The following is a 24,013-nucleotide window of genomic DNA, read 5'->3' as shown; positions in this document are numbered from 1 at the left end:
ACTCCATGTCCCAGCCAGCCCCAAACTGACACTCCCTCCAGCCCCTCCTCCTCTGGGCTTTGTTCCTTTCCCGGGCCAGGTGGTCACCTGATTCCTTTGTTCTCCAGCCCTTCAGCTCTCACCTTGCAGGGGGGAAGGGCCCAGGCCCTCAGTTGCCAGGAAACAGGGTGTCGGCCATTCTCTGTGTCCAGACTCCTGCACACACCTGCCCTCTAGGGCTCTGCAATGATCATACACCCTTACTCCACCCCCTAGATACTTAAGAACTGCCTAGGGGAATCTGAGGCACCCCCACACTATTCAGAGGAAACATTAAGAACAGTCCCACTTCGTCACATCTCTCCCCCCTTCGAGATCAAACTGAGCGGGGTCACTTTAGCCGATGACCTGGGGAAGTTCGAAGCCACCAACGTTCCCATGGATGCCCCAGCATCTCTCCCATTCCTTGGTAGGAGTTACACCAGGCCCTTCCAGTTTCACACCCTCCCTTAGGTCAGGGGTGGTCGATAGCACTCGCAGGCCGCATGTGGGAAGGTTTATGCAGCCCATGCCCTTTGGCCACCCCAAGAATGTCTCCCCATTGACCATCACCTTCTGCTCCCACTGGAGGTCCGGGGGGCCTGGCCCCAGGAAACTCCACACAGACATATAGGTTGGGGTCAGGAGTGGGAGCCTGTCCACATCCCCAACCATCTGGCTGACGGAGTCTGTGGCCTTGGGACCCAGCAAGGGAGCTAGACACCGGGGCTTTTCCGCAGGGTCCCCTTGGTTCAAATCGCCAGCCTGCTCAAAGGCAGTGAGGTGGGCATCCACACCCCCCCCCTCCTTAACCAGGGGCAGCAATTTAGTCTCGAGGTTCCCTGCGGAACTGGCCCCCCGGGATCTATCCCCACTCACCCCGGGGAGGTCCCCTAGGCCTCTCCGCCCCACCACCGCCAGTTCATGCTGCTGCTGCTTCTGCAGCTCTTTCTCGGGCTCTCGCTGTCTCTCACAGTCCTCTTGCTCTCTCAGACTCAGCTCCAATCCCGTCCGTCTCGATCCCCCGATGGGGAACCCGATCGTGAAGACCCTCGTCTGGTCGGGGACAGGAGTCTTGGCGATGCCTGGCTCCCACTCCAGCTGCTCCCAGATCCTGCTATAGCCCCAGTTGGGGTCAGGAATCTGTTCCTTAGAGCAGTCATCCTCCTCCAGCTGCACGATTAACTCTGCTTTGGTGAACTTTCCAATGCTCAACCCTCTCTTTTTGCACAGGGTTACAATGTCCTTCCTAAGGAGACGGTGACAGGCCGTCACTCCGCTCCTCCCAAGTTGTTGTGGACTCACAGGCCCGTGTGTTCTCAGCTCCCCACGGTTTCCAGGGAGAACCCCTAGTGTGCCAGCCCTTCTCGAGGTCACCACCTCTTTGCCAGGGTCGAGCTGCAGACTCCTCCGCCCCTGAGACTGCTCACTGCAGTCCCCAGGGGAACCCCATTACTGCACAGTCCTTCTCGCTGGTCACACACTCCCAGAGGTTAACCGCCCCCCGAAACCGCTCCTCTCTGAGCCTTCAGCAGGCCTGGTCCTCGGCAATCCCCCTTCGTGTTACTGCTCCCCAGTCACTTACTGCAGGAAGCGCCATCCACGGGGTGCAGTACATCCCACCGCTGCCACCAGTTGTCACGGAGTCCCTGGGCGATGCTCTGGAACTGCTCCCCATGAAGCCAGTCAGGACTCTGGGGCAGTCGCTTTTCTGTGAGCAGCCTGTCTTCAGGACACACAGCTCACACAGCTTCCACCTTCCTGGGTCTGACCTCGGAGCATTCAGCATCCTCTGCCCCTCCGTGCGCTTCCCACAGCGAGTCCGCTCAGGCGGGGCTCCTGTGGAAGCCAGAGGGTCCTGCACCCCAACTTCGCAGTCAGACGTGACTCTCAGCCAGCCAGTAAAACAGAAGGTTTATTAGACGACAGGAACATGGTCTAAAACAGAGCTTGCAGGTGCAGAGAACGGGACCCCTCAGCTGGGTCCATTTTGGGGGGCCGTGAGCCAGACAACCACGTCTGCACTTCACTCCATGTCCCAGCCAGCCCCAAACTGAAAACCCCTCCAGCCCCTCCTCCTCTGGGCTTTGTTCCTTTCCCGGGCCAGGAGGTCACCTGATTCCTTTGTTCTCCAACCCTTCAGCTCTCACCTTGCAGGGGGGAAGGGCCCAGGCCATCAGTTGCCAGGAAACAGGGTGTCGGCCATTCTCTGTGTCCAGACCCCTGCACACACCTGCCCTCTAGGGCTCTGCAATGATCATACACCCTTACTCCACCCCCTAGATACTTAAGAACTGCCTAGGGGAAACTGAGGCACCCCCACACTATTCAGAGGAAACATTAAGAACAGTCCCACTTCGTCACACTTGTCTCCTCATTGGTCATTTTGGTCAGGTACCTTTAGCTTCTTAACCCTTTACAGGTGAGAGGAGATTTCCTCTGACCAGGAGGGATTTCAAAGGGGTTTACCCTTCCCTTTATATTTATGACGGGGGGGGGGGGTTGGTGCACACACACGAATACCTCAGTGACTCCCCTCCCAGCCCCAGGAGCCCGACCCCAGTGTCCAGGGACTCACCTACGCCGAGCTGGACGGACAGGTGCTGCAAGCCAAGCGGGGGGTCCGTCCCCAGCCCCCGAGCCCACCCAGCCCCACGTGTACGCCATGAGCCGGGGGCCCCACAGTGAGAGCCCCCCGCAGCCATGGGGCGCCAGCCCCCAGGGGGCGACAGACTCACCCCCCTGCAGTGCCAGCCCCAGAGAACTCTGCCTCTAGGGAAGATTCAGGGGGGACGCTGCCCTCCCCCCACTGCAGCCCCTTCCCATCTAGCTGCTGTCCCCTTGCCCTGCCTAGGCCCACATGTGGGGGGCCAGGAGGAGCTCAGCACCAGGAGTGGGAGGGGACACATTGAGGTAGCTTTTATATTATTTTGCACCCTGTTAATTTCCAGATTTGTAATAAACACGGAACCACAAACCAGCCCCCCCCCAGGTAGCCCCCAGCCCCTTCTCCCTGCGCTGGGAGTGTTTCACACCTAGGGGAGATGGGATTGCTCGGGGGGGGACGGACGGACGCGGCAGTGGGCCCCTCCTGCTCTAACCACTATACCCCAGTGCCCTCCCAGAACTGGGGTATATTACAGGGTCGCTGCCGGGAAGTCGGGTTTATGCTGAGTTTCACTGGCAGTAATAGAAACAGAAAGTGAGCGCTGGCTCTGGACACACTTCCCCTTTTCATGGATTTTTCAGTGGCTTCTTTAGCAATTTGGGATCTAAAGTTATCCCTCCCTCCCCAGGGCCTGAACCCACGGCCCCTCTGTCCCATCTCTGTCTCTGTCTCACACCGCTTGGCTAAGAATAGCATCTGCAGCGACACAACCTGGGAAGGAAGTTGGCCAGGGCCCTCCACCCTCATGCTCCAGGGCAGGCGCTGGGCCCAGCCGGGTCAGGAAGGAACCTCTGCCCCGCTCCATGGGAGAGAGTCACTCCATGGCGGGGGGGGGGGCACTGTGTGTGTGTCGGGGGGATCCCTCCTCTGCTCTGAGCTGCTGCTCCAGGGAGGCTAGATGGGCCTGTTGGAAATGGTCAGGGCAGCCTGAGCCTGGGCACCTCTTGACCTCTTGAGATTGCTCCTTTCCCAGCTTGTCCCCGGATGGGGCAGCTCCCATATGGGGCAGTTCCCATGTGGGGCTGGGAGGTGATGGGGGGGCGGGACCGGGCATCTGTAGGAGGGGATGTGGTTTGCTGGGCGTTGCAGGGAGCTGGCTTTGCTCTGACCGTGGTAGATTTGGCCTGGAATTGCAGAGAAACCATCTGATGGGAAGAAAGGGGCCAAGCGCATCATGGGCTTCCTGGAGCTGCAGCCCCCGTGCAGTTCCTCATTCCGCTCGCACTCGGGCCTCAGGCTCAGTGGAGCTGGACACCGGGGTGTAAGAGGCAGCCCTGAAGGGCCCCCCACTGCCCCATTATGACATCTGCTCTCACTCTCCTCCTCCTCGGTGAGTATCGGAGACAGCCAGAGTGTGTGCCCATGGTGGGGATCTGAGACCAGGGCGTGTGTCTATGGGGGGGCGGGAATCTGAGACGAGGGCGTATACCCATGTGGGGGATCTGGGACCAACGTATAGGATCCACTTTCTCTGGGATGTGACCCCTAACTCCACTTTGCTTTCCAGGCTGCTGGCTGGCTGGGCACAGCGAGGTGCGGGGAGGTGAGTTTTGGTCTGTGGGGAAGACGATAACACCAGGGACGGGAGAGGGGATGCATGAGGTGGGGAAAAGAAGAACTGAGCCCTTCCCCAAAACTCAACCCAAACTCCCCCTGTCAGCTCAGACCCAGCCCTGTTCTTCTGTGCTCCCCGCCTCCAACCCCATGGAGTCACTAGAAGCAGAATCTGGCTCCCGGGGTCTAACGAAGCAGACGGGAACCATCCCCTGGTTCAATGTCCTGCCCCCACAGGCTGTGGGGGACAACACGTGGATTTATTTCAGCTCATACAAACACTAACAGCGCCCGTCCGTGGACTCTAGATCCCCTCAGGGGAACCAAAACATTCATGGTCAGTGCAGTCGTGGGGGAGAACCCCCCAGATCCACCCCTGCCCCCAGATCCACCCCCCACAGCTCCCTCCCCTGCACTCACAGCCCAGCCCCCCCCCCTTCCCAAGGCCTGGGGAAAGGTGGGTCTTGTGTGACTCCTGATGGTCACAGACTGTATTTCCAACCCCGGGGTTGGGGGCAGAGTTCCAGGCGGCCCACAGGTCAGGCTCCCTGGCTGGCCTCGGGTGGGGCTGGAGTGGCGGGTGATCTCTCATGCAGCCGGGTCCTGAGCTACGTATGGGTGAACCCCCTGCCCCCGAGCCCCATGGGCAGGCAGTGCCAACCCGGGTAGGGGCAGACTCCTAAAGAGGCTGAATGATGGATGGACTGAATTGGGGCCGGGGGGAGGAGGGGATGGGGTGTCTCTCCTGTTTGACTCCTGTCTCTTCTTGAAAGCAGGGCGTGAATTTCTCAAACCCACTGTCTGGGTGAGCCCCAGCCGGGTGGTGGCGCTCGGGGGAAGCGTCACCATCCGCTGTGAGGGTTCGTACCCGGGCTGGGAGTTCTTTCTGCGTAAAGCTGGACACCCTGACCGGCAGCTGCAGACGGTGCCTGATGGGACCGTGGCTGAATTTCCCATCCCCAGTGTCGGCTGGGAAGATGGAGGGACCTACACCTGTGACTATTGCTCCATAACGGATCAGAATCGCTGCTCATATCCCAGCGACCCCGTTGAGATCATTGTAGGAGGTGAGGGAGGGGCCCGGCTCAGCGGCCCGGCTCCCAGCCCCAAACCCAGCCAGACCCTCGGGGTCTCTGCACCAATGGGACACTCAGAGCCAGGCTCTGCCCTGAGCCCTGGGCCCAGCAGAGCGGACGTGGGGAGCCGGGGATGGAGTCACTGGCAGGTTCCCAGCCAGGGAGGAGAAGCAGCCACTGGAGATCTGGGGCAGAGGAAGAGGGGATCCCTGCCTCCAGGGGGAGCTGCAGAGCAGGGGGGCTTTTTCCAGGTAACACATCAGTTACGGGGTGATGGGCGGAGCTGAAGGTTATAAACCTCAGTGGATAGTAGAGACTTGCACAGTCCCCTACAAGTCAGTGGTGGTACTGAGCATAGAACCCAGGAGTCCTGGCCCCCATCCGCCCTGCTCTCACTGACTAGACCCCATTCCCCTCCTAGAGCTGGGGAGAGAACCCAGGAGTCCTGGCTCCCAGCCCTCCCAGCAGAGAAGCCAGGGTGTGAATGGACCCTAGAGACTGGACTGGCCTGTCACCCGCTAGGGAGCAGAGCTCTGGCCCCCAGGGGCTGGGGTTGCTCCGTGTCTCATGCTGTTAGCCCAGGGCTCAGAGGAAACTCTGGGCCCCTGTGGAAAGGCATCCAGGAGCCCGTCCCCAGGGCTGCCGGGTCTGACCCCCCACGGAGGCCGCGTGGTGAGGACGGGCCCCAGGACTGGGTGACGGGGCCTGCGTCTCACGGCCTGTCTGCTTCCCCCTGCAGAGCCCAGCTACCCCAAACCCAGCATCTCCCTGAGCCCCAGCGGGGGGGTCTCCCTGGGGGGAGCCGTGTCCGTCTGGTGTTGGGGGCAGCGCCAGGGCGTGCGGTTCGTGCTGAACAAAGAGGGACGCCGTTTCCCAGCTGTGGATTCGAGCGGGTCTGGGGCTGTGTTTTTCATCAGCAACGTGAGCCGGGAGCACGGCGGGAGATACAGCTGCTCCTATCACAGCAGATCGGGGTCATCCGCCGCGTCGTCCCCCAGCGACCCCGTGGAGCTGGCGGTGAGAGGTGAGGGGCCCGGCTCGGCGTCCCCGTTCCCAGCCCCACCCCCAGCCAGACCCTCACGGGGGCTCGGTGCCAATGGGACCCTCAGACCCAGGCTGTGCCCTGAGCCCTGACCCCGCAGTGGGGACGCCCAGCCGGGGAGCGGGGACGGAGTCACTGGGGGGTTCCCCATAGAATCATAGCATCATAGAATCATAGAATATAAGGGTTGGAAGGGACCCCAGAAGGTCATCTAGTCCAACCCCCTGCTCAAAGCAGGACCAATTCCCAGTTAAATCATCCCAGCCAGGGCTTTGTCAAGCCTGACCTTAAAAACCTCCAAGGAAGGAGATTCTACCACCTCCCTAGGTAATGCATTCCAGTGTTTCACCACCCTCATAGTGAAAAAGTTTTTCCTAATATCCAATCTAAACCTCCCCCACTGCAGCTTGAGACCATTACTCCTCGTTCTGTCATCTGCTACCATTGAGAACAGTCTAGAGCCATCCTCTTTGGAACCCCCTTTCAGGTAGTTGAAAACAGCTATCAAATCCCCCCTCATTCTTCTCTTCTGCAGGCTAAACAATCCCAGCTTCCTCAGCCTCTCCTCATAACTCATGTGTTCCAGACCCCTAATCATTTTTGTTGCCCTTCGCTGGACTCTCTCCAATTTATCCACATCCTTCTTGAAGTGTGGGGCCCAAAACTGGACACAGTACTCCAGATGAGGCCTCACCAATGTCGAATAGAGGGGAACGATCACGTCCCTCGATCTGCTCGCTATGCCCCTACTTATACATCCCAAAATGACATTGGCCTTCTTGGCAACAAGGGCACACTGCTGACTCATATCCAGCTTCTCGTCCACTGTCACCCCTAGGTCCTTTTCCGCAGAACTGCTGCCTAGCCATTCGGTCCCTAGTCTGTAGCTGTGCATTGGGTTCTTCCGTCCTAAGTGCAGGACCCTGCACTTATCCTTATTGAACCTCATCAGATTTCTTTTGGCCCAATCCTCCAATTTGTCTAGGTCCTTCTGTATCCTATCCCTCCCCTCCAGCGTATCTACCACTCCTCCCAGTTTAGTATCATCCGCAAATTTGCTGAGAGTGCAATCCACACCATCCTCCAGATCATTTATGAAGATATTGAACAAAACCGGCCCCAGGACCGACCCTTGGGGCACTCCACTTGATACCGGCTGCCAACTAGACATGGAGCCATTGATCACTACCCGTTGAGCCCGACAATCTAGCCAGCTTTCTTCCCACCTTGTAGTGCATTCATCCAGCCCATACTTCCTTAACTTGCTGACAAGAATACTGTGGGAGACCGTGTCAAAAGCTTTGCTAAAGTCAAGAAACAATACATCCACTGCTTTCCCTTCATCCACAGAACCAGTAATCTCATCATAGAAGGCGATTAGATTAGTCAGGCATGACCTTCCCTTGGTGAATCCATGCTGGCTGTTCCTGATCACTTTCCTCTCATGCAAGTGCTTCAGGATTGATTCTTTGAGGACCTGCTCCATGATTTTTCCAGGGACTGAAGTGAGGCTGACTGGCCTGTAGTTCCCAGGATCGTCCTTCTTCCCTTTTTTAAAGATTGGCACTACATTAGCCTTTTTCCAGTCATCCGGGACTTCCCCGGTTCGCCACGAGTTTTCAAAGATAATGGCCAATGGCTCTGCAATCACAGCCGCCAGTTCCTTCAGCACTCTCGGATGCAACTCGTCCGTCCCCATGGACTTGTGCACGTCCAGCTTTTTGGAGGCTGGGGGCAGGGAGGCGACTTTAACGCTGCTCCTTGTGCGTAGGAACCGTGAGTCGCTATTTAATCCTGTGATCCCCTCCCCTCTGTTCTCCAGGCCCCAGCCGGGGCTGAATGAGGCAGGGGCTGCAGGAGAAGCGGGGGCTTGGTGGACACGGCTCTGGGCTGGGACCCAGGAGATCTGGCCCAGCTCCTGGCACAGCCACAGACTCTGTGTGATGGGAGCACATCACAGTTTTCAAAAGTGTCCTTCCTTGGGGGGGGGACGACTCAATCTTGGGGGATCTCAGGCCGAGCGCCCACAAACCGGGACGCCCACAGTTAGTGGAGATTTCTGCAAATGCTGGCCTCAATAGTGCTGGATCCCTTGTGTTAGGGGCGCATGTAGGGCCCCCCCCCCCCATGATCAGGGCCCCATTTTGCCAGGCGCGGCATAAACATAGAGTGAAAAGACAGTCCCCGCCCCTGGGAGCTCACTAAGGAAAGTGAATCTGTCTGTGACTCAGTTTCCCTCTGTGTAGAATGGGGATAAAGACCCCTTCCTGCCTCCCAGGGGGCTGACTCCCTTCCTGTGTGGAGCATGTGCTCTGCGGAGCCGGACGCCAGAGACAAGCTTGTGAGTCGCTCTGTGTTCAGGGCAGGCTGGACTCAGGGAATGAGGCAGGGCCAGACACGGGCATATGAGGATCCCAAGTACGAGGGAGCTGCGGCTCGGTATCTGTGGGGCTGGGAGCGCAGCTTGCAGGGCCGGGATTCTGGGTCAGGGGGACTCTGGGATCTGGGAGAGAATCTCTGTCCAGGACCCCTGGATCTGCCCGGGCTGGGGAGACCGGGGCTGGGTGAGTGCCCCCTGCCCCTCACTCACCACCAGTCCTCCAGCTCCCCCCCCGCCCCCATGCCTCCTGCCCTGCAGGTTGCTGCTTGGAATTTGCTGGGGGATCCCAGGGAAGGGGCAGGATCTGGGGGGGCTGGGCTGTGAAATTGGGCCCAGCTGGGTTCCAGAGTCCTGGGGCAATAACCCCCCCTTCTTGGGCCACATGACATCCCCCTGGCAATAGGAGTGAGCATTATCCAGAATTCCCTCTCCAGAATTCTCCTCCTCCCACTGGGGTGTCAGGGGACCCCCTGACCTTCCCCCGAATAGATGTTCTGCCTCTGGCTGCGCCCTGGTCCCCAGGGCCCTGGCCACTGCCCAACTGTGGGGGGCAGCGGGTGATGTTCCAGCCTCCCCCCATGCACTGCCTGGCTGTGTTTGGCAGCAGCCAAGATACGCCGGGGATGGGCTCACTGCGCAGCAGACAGGCTGGGGCAGAGGTACCTGTGGGGGTGGACAGAGGGGTCCTATGGGGAGAGGGAGCTGGGGTGGTTCCCTGTTGTTGGGGGCTAAGACCCTGAGGCTCTGATTGTCCCCATCCCCTGGCCCGGGGCTGGAGTGCCCGGTGTTTCAGGGGGCAGTTGGTCCACCTGGGAGTCCCCTTCACTGGGGAAGCTGAGGCTTAGCCCCCCTGGGGCAGTAGGACACAGCCTCCCCTGTGGGGGTCCAGCCCCAGGGAGGCCCCAGAGCCACAGTGTCTGGGAAACCCCAAGAGGGGGGCTGAGCCGGATCTGCTGGACAGGGGGTTGGGGGCTCCACTCCTGGGGCAGAGCCAGCTGCTGAACTCCCCGTCCGAGCCACCAAGTGACTCTTCCCTTCCCCCTGCATCAGCCCCCCCGTATTTCTCCTACACCAACTTTGCCCGCCTGGGGCTGGGTGCCTTGGTCCTGCTCGTCCTGTGGTTGATCCTAGCAGAGGCCTATTACAGCCGCCCGAGGGGGGCACCCTAGGTGAGATGACCCCCCCCTTCTGTGCTCCTTGCTCCCCCCAGGGGCTGGGCCCAGGCCAACACGGGCCCCTCTAACCTGCCATCTCTCTGCGCACCCAGGAGCCTGGATCTGGCTGTGCAGGGAAGAGAATCTCCCCGGGGGACAAGTGGCTTCCCTGTGGGGTGCTGAAATGCCGGCACAAACCCCTCGGCTCCCAAACACTCCTGCCTCAGAGATTCCCTCCCCTGAAACAGCTCCCAACCTGACAGTGGTGTGACGGCTTCCCCTTGGGACTGTCCCGTGATGTGCTGAAAGTACCTCTGAGCCCTTTTTCTCTGCCAGTTGGGCCTCCAGAACCCTGCCTTGTTAAGCCAGACACTCAAGCCTGCTGCAAACACAGACCCAGGGTCTGAACCATGCCCCCAAAGCTGCAGACTTAACTGAAAACAGCTTAAGAAGTGCTCCTGTCTCCAGCACCCAGATACCCACTCCCAATGGGATCCATACCCCAAATAAATTTGTTTTACTCTTTATAAAGCTTATACAGGGTAAACTCCTAAATGCTCCCCCAGGTATTAATCACTTATTCTGGGTTAATTAATAAACAAAAGTGATTTTATTATGTATAAAAAGTAGGATTTAAGTGGTTCCAAGTAATAACAGACAGAACAAAGTAAGTTGCCAAGTAAAATAAAACAAAACTAGCATGTCTAAGCTGTGACGAAGGAGGACTGTTCTTAATGGTTCCTCTGAACAGTGTGGGTGTGCCTCAGTTTCCCCTATGCAGTTCTTAAGTATCTAGGTGGTGGGGTAAGGGTGTATGATCATTGCAGAGCCCTAGGGGGCAGGGGTGTGCAGGGGTCTGGACACAGAGAATGGCCGACACCCTGTTTCCTGGCAACTGATGGCCTGGGCCCTTCCCCCCCTGCAAGGTGAAAGCTGAAGGGTTGGAGAACAAAGGAATCAGGTGACCACCTGGCCCCGGAAAGGAACAAAGCCCAGAGGGGGAGGGGCTGGAGGGAGTTTCAGTTTGGGGCTGGCTGGGACATGGAGTGAAGTGCAGACGTGGTTGTCTGGCTCACTGCCCCCCAAAATGGACCCAGCTGAGGGGTCCCGTTCTCTGCACCTGCAAGCTCTGTTTTAGACCATGTTCCTGTCGTCTAATAAACCTTCTGTTTTACTGGCTGGCTGAGAGTCACGTCTGACTGCGAAGTTGGGGTGCAGGACCCTATGGCTTCCCCAGGAGCCCCGCCTGAGCGGACTCGCTGGGGGGAAGCGCACGGAGGGGCAGAGGAGGCTGAATGCTCCGAGGTCAGACCCAGGAAGGTGGAAGCTGTGTGAGCTGTGTGTCCTGAAGACAGGCTGCTCACAGAAAGGCAACTGCCCCAGAGTCCTGACTGGCTTCATGGGGAGCAGTTCCAGAGCATCGCCCAGGGACTCCGTGACAAGCTCGCTGCCCACCCCCACTGGGACAGCAAGGGCAGCGCTGAGCACAGTGGGAGCTGAGACCCCAGCTGAGTGGGGGGAGACACAGGCAGGAGAGGGGATCTGTGGGGAGCGGCAAGGTGCTTGGTAAGGAAAGTCTGGATGAGCCTAGGCAGCCTTGTGAGCTGATGGCTTTGTCCAGTCAGCAGGGTGGGAAGGCGAGGAGAGTGGAAGATGAGTGTCCCTGGACCTTACCTGTTAGCTGGGTGGAGAATTGGGACAGTGAAGGAAATGTGCCTGTGTCTGTCAGGGGTATTGACTTGCCTATGGAGGGAGCTACCCTGATCTCCAAGCAGTTGTCTGTGACCAGCCTTGTGTGCTGGGACAAGGGGAATGAGATCCCAAGCTGTGTGTCTGGGAAAGGAGAAAGTGTGTCTGGCTCTTCTTTGTCTGTGGAGCAAACAGAAGGGGCCTTTCAGCCTGTGATGGTTGAGGGTCGTGCAGTTGTCTCAGAGCTGGTTCTGGACTCAGCTAAAGCCCAGGAAGGGAAGGGTCCTAAGTTTGTGTCTGCTTCGGAGAATGGCCCTGTAACTAGGTCGCATCCAGTTAGTGTCTATGTAAAATCCCAGAGACCAGACAATTCTGGTGCTTGTATTTTGCCTGTTGCTAGTGTGTGGCAAAGGGAGGAGAAGGCTTCTGACCTTTTATCTAGGAAGTCTGTCAGTTTGCCTGAAAGGGGATTGTTTAGGAATCCGCCGGATGGGCCAGAGGTAATTTTGGATGTAAGGGAGACCCAGAAAGAGTCTGTTGTTGCTCAGGAAAGTGTTCCTCTAGAGCAAGCCCTAGGTGAAGAGGGTAAGAGCAGAATTTCTGGGAGGGGTGAATTGTTGCATAGAAAAGCCCTAGGGAAGGGAATCCTCATGGAGTCTTTGCAAGCAGTTTACGACAACTGAAGGGTGTGAAAGTGATTTAATCAAGAAAGTTTCAGTTCCTAACAGCCAGAAATTTTCTGTTGTGAATGGATCCACTGACTTTCCTGTTGAAAGATCCAGTGTGGATAGCTTTGGGAAGGTCTCAGATGAAGTGAAAGCTGTTAAGAAAGTTAAACAGTCCTATAACCAAGTGGCTGTTTGGCCAGCTTGTTGGGGAGAAAACCCGATCCCAGTTTGACCCCCTGGGGTTTTGGGGGTGGCCAAAGGGCACGGGCCGCATAAACCTTCCCACATGCGGCCTGTGAGTGCTATCGACCACCCCCGACCTAAGGGAGGGTGTAAAACTGGAAGGGCCTGTGTAACTCCTACCAAGGAAGGGGAGAGGTGCTGGGGCATCCATGGAATGTTGGTGGCTTCGAACTTCCCCAGGTCACTGGCTAAAGTGACCCCGCTCAGTTCGATCTCGAAGGAGGGAGAGATGTGACGAAGTAGGACTGTTCTTAATGGTTCCTCTGAATAGTGTGGGGGTGCCTCAGTTTCCCCTAGGCAGTTCTTAAGTTTCTAGGTGGTGGGGTAAGGGTGTGTGATCATTGCAGAGCCCTAGAGGGCAGGTGTGTGCAGGGGTCTGGAAACAGAGAATGGCCGACACCCTGTTTCCTGGCAACTGATGGCCTGGGCCTTCCCCCCTGCCAGGTGAGAACTAAAGGGTTAGGGTTAGAGAACAAAGGAATCCGGTGACCTCCTGGCCCGGGAAAGGGGCAAAGTCCAGAGGAGGAGGGGCTGGAGGGAGTTTCAGTTTGGGGCTGGGTGGTGGAACGCAGGGAACCCCAGGGCTGGGGTCTAAGCTCCCTGCTCCCCCAGAAGGACTTGACTGAGGGGTCCTGGTTGTACCCACAAGCTCTGTTTTGGACTGTGTTCCTGTTGTCCAATAAACCTTCCGTTTTACTGGCTGGCTGAGAGTCTCCGTGAATCCCAGGAAGAGGGGTGCAGGGCCTGGACTCCCCCACTCTCCGTGACACCAAGCCCTGTAGCAAACCTTGTTGCCTACTCTGTCCCCATATCTACATTAGCGACACCAACCACATCAGCCACACATCAGGGGCTCGTTCACCTGCACGTCTACCAATGTGATACAGGCCATCATCTGCCAGCAATGCCCCTCGGCCATGTACATTGGCCAAACTGGACAGTCTCTATGCAAAAGGCTAAATAGACACAAATCGGACATCAGGAATGGTAACATACAAAAGCCGGTAGGAGAACCCTTCCTGTATTTCAAGGAATCCCTGTTGAGGTCACAGGGACAAACCATCCCGATGAGTCGAAAGAATAGTAAATATGGCAGGCGACCAGCTTGGCTTAATGGTGAAATCTTAGCGGATCTTAAACATAAAAAAGAAGCTTACAAGAAGTGGAAGGTTGGACATATGACCAGGGAAGAGTATAAAAATATTGCTCGGGCATGTAGGAATGTTATCAGGAGGGCCAAATCGCACCTGGAGCTGCAGCTAGCCAGAGATGTCAAGAGTAACAAGAAGGGTTTCTTCAGGTATGTTGGCAACAAGAAGAAAGCCAAGGAATGTGTGGGCCCCTTACTGAATGAGGGAGGCAAACTAGTGACAGAGGATGTGGAAAAAGCTAATGTACTCAATGCTTTTTTTGCCTCTGTTTTCACGAACAAGGTCAGCTCCCAGACTGCTATGCTGGGCATCACAAAATGGGGAAGAGATGGCCAGCCCTCTGTGGAGATAGAGGTGGTTAGGGACTATTTAGAAAAGCTGGACGTGCACAAGTCCATGGGGCCGGACGAGTTGCATCCGAGAGTGCTGAAGGAATTGGCGGCTGTGATTGCGGAGCCATTGGCCATTATCTTTGAAAACTCGTGGCGAACCGGGGAAGTCCCGGATGACTGGAAAAAGGCTAATGTAGTGCCAATCTTTAAAAAAGGGAAGAAGGACGATCCTGGGAACTACAGGCCAGTCAGTCTCACTTCAGTCCCTGGAAAAATCATGGAGCAGGTCCTCAAAGAATCAATCCTGAAGCACTTGCATGAGAGGAAAGTGATCAGGAACAGCCAGCATGGATTCACCAAGGGAAGGTCATGCCTGACTAATCTAATCACCTTTTATGATGAGATTACTGGTTCTGTGGATGAAGGGAAGGCAGTGGATGTATTGTTTCTTGACTTTAGCAAAGCTTTTGACACGGTCTCCCACAGTATTCTTGTCAGCAAGTTAAGGAAGTATGGGCTGGATGAATGCACTACAAGGTGGGTAGAAAGCTGGCTAGATTGTCGGGCTCAACGGGTAGTGATCAATGGCTCCATATCTAGTTGGCAGCCGGTATCAAGTGGAGTACCCCAAGGGTCGGTCCTGGGGCCGGTTTTGTTCAATATCTTCATAAATGATCTGGAGGATGGTGTGGATTGCACTCTCAGCAAATTTGCGGATGATACTAAACTGGGAGGAGTGGTAGATACGCTGGAGGGGAGGGATAGGATACAGAAAGACCTAGACAAATTGGAGGATTGGGCCAAAAGAAATCTGATGAGGTTCAATAAGGATAAGTGCAGGGTCCTGCACTTAGGACGGAAGAACCCAATGCACAGCTACAGACTAGGGACCGAATGGCTAGGCAGCAGTTCTGCGGAAAAGGACCTAGGGGTGACAGTGGACGAGAAGCTGGATATGAGTCAGCAGTGTGCCCTTGTTGCCAAGAAGGCCAATGGCATTTTGGGATGTATAAGTAGGGGCATAGCGAGCAGATCGAGGGACGTGATCGTTCCCCTCTATTCGACATTGGTGAGGCCTCATCTGGAGTACTGTGTCCAGTTTTGGGCCCCACACTTCAAGAAGGATGTGGATAAATTGGAGAGAGTCCAGCGAAGGGCAACAAAAATGATTAGGGGTCTGGAACACATGACTTATGAGGAGAGGCTGAGGGAGCTGGGATTGTTTAGTCTGCAGAAGAGAAGAATGAGGGGGGATTTGATAGCTGCTTTCAACTACCTGAAAGGGGGTTCCAAAGAGGATGGCTCCAGACTGTTCTCAATGGTAGCAGATGACAGAACGAGGAGTAATGGTCTCAAGTTGCAGTGGGGGAGGTTTAAATTGGATATTAGGAAAAACTTTTTCACTAAGAGGGTGGTGAAACACTGGAATGCGTTACCTAGGGAGGTGGTAGAATCTCCTTCCTTAGAGGTTTTTAAGGTCAGGCTTGACAAAGCCCTGGCTGGGATGATTTAACTGGGAATTGGTCCTGCTTTGAGCAGGGGGTTGGACTAGATGACCTTCCGGGGTCCCTTCCAACCCTGATATTCTATGATTCTATGATTCTCCCTGGACACGCAATCACAGATTTCAAAGTAGCCATCCTTCAGCAAAAAACCTTCAAAAACAGACTTCAAAGAGAAACCGCAGAGCTGCAATTCATTTTCAAATTTAACACCATCAATTTGGGCTTGAATAGGGGCTGGGAGTGGCTGGCTGACTACAAAAGCAATTGTAATTGTCACTCCCTGCATCTGAAGAAGTGGGGTTTCTTACCCACAAAAGCTTATGCCCAAATAAATCTGTTAGTCTTTAAGGTGCCACCGGACTCCTCGTTTTTACAGCAAATTCCCACTCTGTCACAGGGAAGCCCGGCCGGGGAGCAGGGACAGTCACTGGGGGTGTTTGTGTGTTCCCCAGCCTGGGGGCAGCAGCAGATGCTGGTGATTCAGAGCAGAGGGAGGGGGGATCCCTGCCCCCAGGGGGAGCTGCAGAGCAGGGGGCTTTTCCCAGGGGGATGCTCCCCTGGGCTGTCCACACTCAGGGGACACACAGAGGAGTCGGGGCCCAGGGGCTGCCAAATTGGCACCATCCCCAGCCACAAAAATCCATCCCTCGCTCCCTGGAAATGACCCTGACCATCAATGCAGTGAATGTCCCCCACCGACGGATTTGGGAGGGGAGTGAAGCTTCGTGCTTCAGACACGAACCCTCCTCAAACGGGGCAGCCGGAGGCTTCCTCTGGGGGCAGCTGGGCCCATCAGTGGCCATGGCGGTGCCCTGGAGCTCCCCGCGAAGCAGCCAGGAGCAACCAGTATGGGAGGCGGGATACCATGCTAGATGGGCCCGTTGGTCTGAGGCGGTGTGGCCAGGCCTGGCTGGTGCCATGGCACTGTTGGGGGAGGGGGGGCTGGAAATGACGGCCAGACTGGATCAGACAGCGCCCCCTAACGCTGCGCTAGTGGGGCCAGCCCTGACTGATGGGGAGAGTGCCCCCTACCGACCCCCCACCCTGCAGCCCAGCAGCCCCTAGCTCTACAAATCCCCCAAATCTTGCTTCCTCTGACCTCACTTGATGCCGTGGAGCCCCCTGACACCCTCCCCATAGAATTCCCTGTACACACAGCTGTCCTACCCCAGAGGTGGCCGCATCTCAGTACCAGGCGAGGGGTCCCTGTATAACGAGCCGCCGGCACCGTGCTTCTCGGGTAACTAGGATGCCAGGGAAGCTGATCGGCCTGTGGATCAGGTGTGTTATAACGAGTCACTAACGAGGGAGGATTGGGGACAGGAAAAGCCCCCCGAGTTAATCTGCCCCACCCCCGGCGCATGCTATGGTGTTGCGCTGCCCTTTGCTGGTCCGGGCCCCCCCAGCAGGGATCCAGGCTCAGCCCCAGCAGCAGAGGGGACCCCCCAGGCTCCCCCACCCCTGCTGCCCTGTGGGGGGTGAGTGGCCTGGCGCTGGGACCAGGGGATCCCGATCGGCTCATGGGGGATTCTGGTTTGTGTCCCTCGGCAGGAAAAGGAGCCGCACCCAGACCCAGCAGGTAGGAACTCCGGCCTCTCCCCTTCTGGATCGACCTGCCTGGCTCCTGGGTTCTGTCCCAGCTCGGGGAGGGGAGTGGGGTCTTGTGGTTAGAGCAGGGGGGTTAGGGTACAGCATGAAGGAGGATGGGGGGCTCTCTGGGTGTGCTGGAGAATCTCCCTGCACATTGGGGGATATGACATTTACAAGGGGATTTTCTCTCTTTTGGTGCCAGCACTTTGGGGGCATTGAAGGCCCTTGCTCAGCAAGACCCCATGGACAAAACCACAAAGGGACTGGAGGGGAAAACTGGATATTCAGGGAAATTATTGTGCCTCCTTTGAAAGAAATAGTAGTTTTCATTCCACTCTCTTTCTATATTGAATTAAACACCTGAAATGTCCTGAGGACACAGGGGCTCAGATCTCTTTTTGTTTTGTGGGTGTCCCTGTCCTGCAGAGTGCGGAGGCTGAAACGGACAAAACTTTCTCTAAGTATCTTGTATATTTCATGGCGGCTATTCTACTTCTCCTTCATTCACCCCGGTCTTCCCCTCCTAATAGCCACCCATTGGTGTGGCCCCCTGCATCTTTGCAGCTAACACCTCAGGAACTTCTGCTTAATGGCATCTGGCCCCTGTGGGCTGTTGGTCCGATTCCTACACTGACGACCTATCTTTCCTGAGAGATCCATCCCTTCTGGACAGATATTAACACTTTCTCCTATTCTGTCAATATAATCAGGTAATCACAGAATATCCGGGTTGGAAGGGATCTCAGGAGATCATCTAGTCCAAACCCCTGCTCAAAGCAGGACCAATCCCCATTTTTTGCCCCAGATACACTTAGAACATACCTGGTATAAGAGTAGATTTAGATCTGTCAAGGAAGACAAGAGGATTTTGTTTTCACAAGAAGACATTCATGTGGACGTTCCAAGGTTAGCTTTTGAGTGCCATACCGTCACATGGCAATTGCGCGGGCTTGCTTCTTATTGTTCAAGTCTTGTCCGGCGCGCTATTAACAGCGGGAGGACAGTAAGTGGGGGGGGGGGGGGGGGGGAAATGCCACCTAAGAAGATACACGTTCAGCAGACCCAAACAGGCAAGATTAAACGTAAAAGTGAGGAAATGGAAAAAGTGAGGTACAAATGACTTTAAGGCCTTTTTGGATGCATTATATTACTTGTACAATCAATCACCAAAAAACTCTTGTGAACTGAGTGCTCATGCCAAAGAATTACACATTGTACTTAAAAAAATCGGCAAAATATTCAATTTAAGGTGGCTGGCAAACATACCCTGCTTTGGCAAAACACTTTGAGACGGCCTCACAAGACCTGTCAAGAGTCGGAAGCGAACATGTTAAATTTCAAGGACTGGACTCAAAGCTGTGTTCTGTACATTTCATCAGAAACCTTTCGTTAATGCTGTATGTGCTGACGGAACTGAAGAACTTGTCCGAGATGTTACAAGAACGAGACATGACCATTCCAAAAGCAGACAACCTAATACAAATATACATCAAGAGAATCGAAAGCCTAAAAACAGACCCAGGAATTGACTCTGAAGAAGCTGTTTGGGGAGGGCTAGCTCAGTGGTTTGAGCATTGGCCTGCTAAACCCAGGATTGTGAGTTCAATCCTTGAGGGGGCCATTTAGTGATCTGGAGCAAAAATTGGGGATTGGTCCTGCTTTGAAAAGCAGGGGGTTGGACTAGATACCTCCTGAGGTCCCTTACAACCCTGATATTCTATGATTCTAAGCTCAGAAGGCTGAACAATCCATGATGTTCAAAAACAGCAAATTAAACGGCGCTGGAAAAAGCCCCAGAATCAACTCGTCTCAATTCATTCAAGCAGTCATTGACAAGATGAGGACAAAACTCTTCACAACTGCCTCAAACAAAGATCGAAGCACACGTGAAGAAAGGGCTTCCAATTATAAGGACTTAATTAACAATTTGTCAATTTTGAATCCTGAAAAATGGCAAGAGAATCCAGAGAATCCCCACTTTGGAGAAAAGGAAATAAGAGCATTGGCTGATCAACTGAGGCTCAATCAACAAGAAACACACATGGGATTTGTTGAATTCAAGGCTTCTGGAGGAAAAAATATTCCTGGTAAACTTAAAAAACTCGTCCTTGCAGCGGACACCCTCGCTGCAAGCAACGCTGACTGCGAAAGAGGATTCAGTGCGATGAACAACATCATTACAGTGAAACGGACTGTACTTACCACTTGTCATGTGGCGGACTTGCTATTCATTTCATGGGCGGGACCTCCTTATACTCAGGGGAATCCCAGGCCATATGTGAAATTCTGGTTTGGAAAGGGCAGCCGTGCAGCACGTTCATCTCGAGGCATGGCACGACAACAGGGAGAGCAGCGAGATCAGCTGTATGGCCCAATGTGAGAGTTTCTACAAGGATGCTTTGCTCCATCTAGTCCTTCCCAGGGATGCCCCTTTCTTGCCCCCATTGGCTAGCCAAATCACACCTTCCACGTGCCAGGACTGAGCCAGGGACTGGGGCGGCTTTGCTGTGGGTAACGGTTCCCCTTGGAGCTGCAGCCCCCACCTGCCGCCCCCTATCGCTGCATGCCCGCCCGACCTTTGTCTCCTCCCCTGCCTCCCAGATGGCTCCCTCCTGCAACCTGACAGAGGAGCAGTTGCTGAGGCTGGAAGTTTTCCGGTGGACACCACTAAGCAGCAACCCAAAAGCTGGGTGTCCACAGGTGCCCTGGCACTACCCAGCCAGACCTTGCCTCTTGCAGAAGATCCTGAGGTGTTAGCTGCAGAAACACTGTCTCCCCTGTCCCCCCACCCCTCAAAAGGGCACTGGCGCCCTCCCCACGGGCTGCACGCCTGGAGACTGTGCCTGGCCGCTGCAATGGGTGGCTGCTTGCTTGCACAAGGACAGCGATGCCTACAGTCTGTATGTGTATGAATGTGTCACAAGCCATGCAGCTGCAGCCTGTCGCTGACCAGCAGCGACCCCAGCAACCAGCCCCTGCGGGCTGCGGCCTGCAGAGAGCCAGCAGATGCCGCTGGGCTGGGTCTGCCAAGGAGTAAGTAACCAAGGCAAAAACCACAGCCAGCCAGCCAGCCACTGCGCCATGCCCACAAGTGCCCCGCTTTCCCTAGACGCTCCCATTTCCTAGCAAGTCAGATATCAAGGATTGTTTAATCTCCCTCCCAGGCACATAAAAGTGTGCAGGGGGCCACACCAGTGGGTGGCTATTAGTAGGGGAAGACCGGGGTGAATGAAGGAGAAGTAGAATAGCCGCCATGAAATATACAAGATACTTAGAGAAAGTTTTGTCCGTTTCAGCCTCCGCACTCTGCAGGACAGGGACACCCACAAAACAAAAAGAGATCTGAGCCCCTGTGTCCTCAGGACATTTCAGGTGTTTAATTCAATATAGAAAGAGGGTGGAATGAAAACTACTATTTCTTTCAAAGGAGGCACAATAATTTCCCTGAATATCCAGTTTTCCCCTCCAGTCCCTTTGTGGTTTTGTCTATGGGGCTATTTGCATTCCCTGTGAATCTTTAGTTGTTTTACCAAAATTGCTTTGCCCAAAATAAACCCCTATCATCAGAACTCATCTTCCCACCATGTGCTCCATGTTTGTTTGTTTGTAAACAGTAACATTTCAAAGAGGATCTGCAAGCAGTTTGGACATCACAAACCATGATCCTCTGCTGGGGAGGGAATGGGATAGATTTGAACTTGGAAATGGTTCCTGATTTTGATTGTATTTTTTGTGTATTATATTATTGAAGATCGCCTCATCCAGGGGGCAGAAAAGAACTGCCCAGGCTTTGGTACCCCCCGCCCCAACAACCCTGAGGGAAATGAACAAGAAAGCCAGAAATAGCCCCTCATTCAGAGGTTCAAACCACAGAGTGAACAGCTAAATTTAAACTGTTCCTATGCAGACAGCAGGCATCCTGGGGAGGCTTCTCCTTCAGCCACTCCCCAGGCTCCTGGCTACAAGCTAGAGGGGAGCCCCTGCAGACCCTGCTGAGTGCGGGGGTCGGGGGAACGGGGAGCCTAGCCCCCTTGGCAGCCTGGCTGGAGGAGGAGAGGAGAGAAACAACAAACAAATGGGACAGTGAGGTTTCCCTTTCCAAGCTTTTATTAGCTTTTAGTCTGAACTTTTTGTTCTGCAGCCAGAAGGGGTGAAAGTCAGCCGGTACTGAATGCTCCACTTATTTGCCAGTAGACTGCTGCATGTTTTTTTACCGGTACTCTGGACCGGACCGGACCGGACCGGCCTACTTTCACCTCTGGGCAGGATCCCTGGAGAGGGGTGGAGCTTGTGGGGGCTCCACCCAGATGGCACAGGGCCTGATTGACAGCTGCTGCTGGGCAGGACTAAGGAGAAGGTCCCAGATGTAGCTGGTGTCAGCTGAGCTTCTTGCCTCCCTCCCCATCTGCTCCCTGGGGGACACTCGCCTCCCCCACTAATTCAGTGTCTTCCTCTGTGTGCCCCCTGTTCTCCCTTCCCAGGCCTGGGGCTTTGTGTGTCTCTCCTTCACTTCTCCATTGGACCTTCCCAGCCAGTGACCTGCAGGGAATCCCCATCCACTCCTGACTCCCAGCCCCCTGCTCTAACCACTAGACCCCTCTCCCCTCCCAGAGCCTGGGTGGAGTCCTGGCTCCCAGCCCCGCTCCCCCGCTGTAACTGCGTAGACTCTGCTGCCATCTCTGTGCCTCAGTTTTCTTCCCTCCCTGTAACATGGGGCTAATGACCCTGGCCCATGCTGTGGGGCAGGGGAGGGGTGGCTGTGCCGGGCTCTGAGCCCCCTGGATGGATGTGGGGGGGTTGGAGCTGGGTGTGGGCTTCTCCTCTGGGCCGGCCAGGGGTGCAGCTCAGCGGGTGTCTCTGTTCCACAGACACCTCCATCAACGAAGGGAAACAGCCGCAGACCCTGGTAAGTGTCCCCTGTTCCCCCATGGGGCCTGACCCACAGAGGCCCAGGAAGCCCCCTCACATTGAACCCCACCCACTTTACCTGGCACACTCAGTGATTTGGGGTGGGGCTGCTGGGAGGGGGTTAGGCTTGTGGGATCGCCAGCTGGGATTACAGAGTCCAGCGGAGGGCAACGCAAATGATCAGGGGACTGGAACCCATGACTTACGAGGAGAGGCTGAGGGAACTGGAGTTATTTAGTCTGCAGAAGAAAAGAGCGAGGCGGGATTTGATAGCAGCCTTCAACTCCCTGAAGGGGGGTCCAAAGAGGATGGAGCTGGGCTGTTCTCAGAGGGGGCAGATGACAGAACAAGGAGCGATGGTCTCAGGTTGCAGTGGGGGAGGTCCGGGTTGGATATTAGCAAAAACTATGTCACTAGGAGGGTGGTGAGGCACTGGAAGGGGTTCCCTAGGGAGGTGGTGGAATCTCCTTCCTTGGAGGTTTTTAAGGCCCGGCTTGACAGCGCCCCGGCTGGGATGATTTAGTTGGTCCTGCTTTGAGCAGGGGGTTGGACTAGAACCTCCTGAGGCCTCTTCCAACCCTGATCTTCTATGATTGCAGGGGTGGGTGTGTTGGGGTGTTGGTGGATTCACACACACTCACACACACCCCAGTGACTCTCTCCCCTCCCAGCCCCAGGAGCCCGACCCCGGTGCCGATGGACTCACTTACGCGGAGCTGGACGGCCAGGTGCTGCAGGCCAAGCCGGGGAGCCCGGCCCTTCCCCACGAGCCTGCCCAGCCCAGCATGTACCCCACGATCAATGTGAGCTGGGGGGCCCCGCAGTGAGAGCCCCCCGTAGCCATGGGGCGCCAGCCCCCAGGGGGTGACAGACTTACCCTCCCACAGCCACAGCCCCAGAGAACTCTGCTTCTAGGGAAGATTTAGGGGGTGTGAGGATGTGACGCAGCAGGGAGGGGGGAGTGTTGACCTGGGAATGTGCCCTGGGGATGGGAGACCTGAGACCCTGTCACCTGAGCCAGGAGGGGGCGGGGAGGTAACACCTCTGCCCAGGAATGTGGACAGAGGCTGCAGCAGGGAGCCTGCTGGGGGGGTTTAGTTTCAGTTTGGGGCTGGGTGGAGGAACGCAGGGAACCCCAGGGCTGGGGTCTAAGCTCCCTGCTCCCCCAGAAGGACTCGACTGAGGGGTCCTGGGTGTACCCACAAGCTCTGTTTTGGACTGTGTTCCTGTTGTCCAATAAACCTTCTGTTTTACTGGCTGGCTGAGAGTCTCAGTGAATCCCAGGAAGAGGGGTGCAGGGCCTGGACTCCCCCACACTCCGTGACAGGGGGGATGCCCCAGGCTGCCCTCCCCCCGCTGCAGCCCCATCCCATTGAGCTGCTGTCCCCCTTCCCCTCCCAGAACAACATTTGGGGACCTGGGGGAGGGCTCAGCACCGGGATGGGGAGGGGACACATTGAGGCAGCTTTTATGTGATTTTGCATCCTGTTAGTCTCCAGATTTGTAATAAACACTGAACCACAAACCAGCCCCCCCAGGTAGCCACAGCCCCCCTCTCCCTGCGCCGGGAGTGTATGTCACACCTAGGGGAGATGGGATTGTTTGGGGGGGAGTGCTGGGACCTTCCTGCTCTAACCACTAGACCCCAGTCCCCTCCCAGAGCCGGGGTATATTACAGGGTCGCTGCCAGGGAATCAAGTTTATGCTGAGTTTCACTGGCAGTGGCAGTAACAGAAACAGAAAGTGAGCGCCGGCTCTGGACACACTTCCCCTTTTCATGGATTTTTCAGCTGCTGCTTCAGCAACTTAGGATCTAAATGTATCCGTCCCTCCCCACCTCACAGGGGCCCAAAACCACCCCCCAGACTCCCAGCCCTCTGTCCCGTCTGCAGCGCCACTACCTGGAAGGGAGGATGGGCAGGTCCCTCCACCCTCATGCTCCAGGGCAGGCACTGGCCCCAGCCTGGTCAGGAAGGAACCTCTGCCCTGCTCCACGGGAGAGGGTCACTCCGTGGGGGGCACTGTGTGTGTGTGG

General features: G+C 55.9%; 1 protein-coding gene across 1 annotated transcript in view; it reads left to right on the top strand.

The window, feature by feature from the left end:
* Positions 1–22,805, top strand: part of LOC142069837 (immunoglobulin superfamily member 1-like) — a 28,535-nt gene extending 5,730 nt beyond the window's left edge. The window contains exons 3-7 of the mRNA XM_075122316.1: positions 4,194–4,229; positions 5,017–5,307; positions 6,056–6,340; positions 21,939–21,976; positions 22,650–22,805. Coding sequence (XP_074978417.1) covers positions 4,194–4,229; positions 5,017–5,307; positions 6,056–6,340; positions 21,939–21,976; positions 22,650–22,805 — 806 coding nt within the window. The remainder of the gene's footprint in view (positions 1–4,193; positions 4,230–5,016; positions 5,308–6,055; positions 6,341–21,938; positions 21,977–22,649) is intronic.
* Positions 22,806–24,013: the final 1,208 nt, after the last annotated feature.

Source organism: Caretta caretta, chromosome 23, assembly GCF_965140235.1.
Source record: "Caretta caretta isolate rCarCar2 chromosome 23, rCarCar1.hap1, whole genome shotgun sequence".
NCBI lineage: Eukaryota > Metazoa > Chordata > Testudines > Cheloniidae > Caretta > Caretta caretta.
The sequence above is the reverse complement of the archived record's forward strand: the minus strand, read 5'-3'. Positions and strand labels throughout refer to the sequence as shown.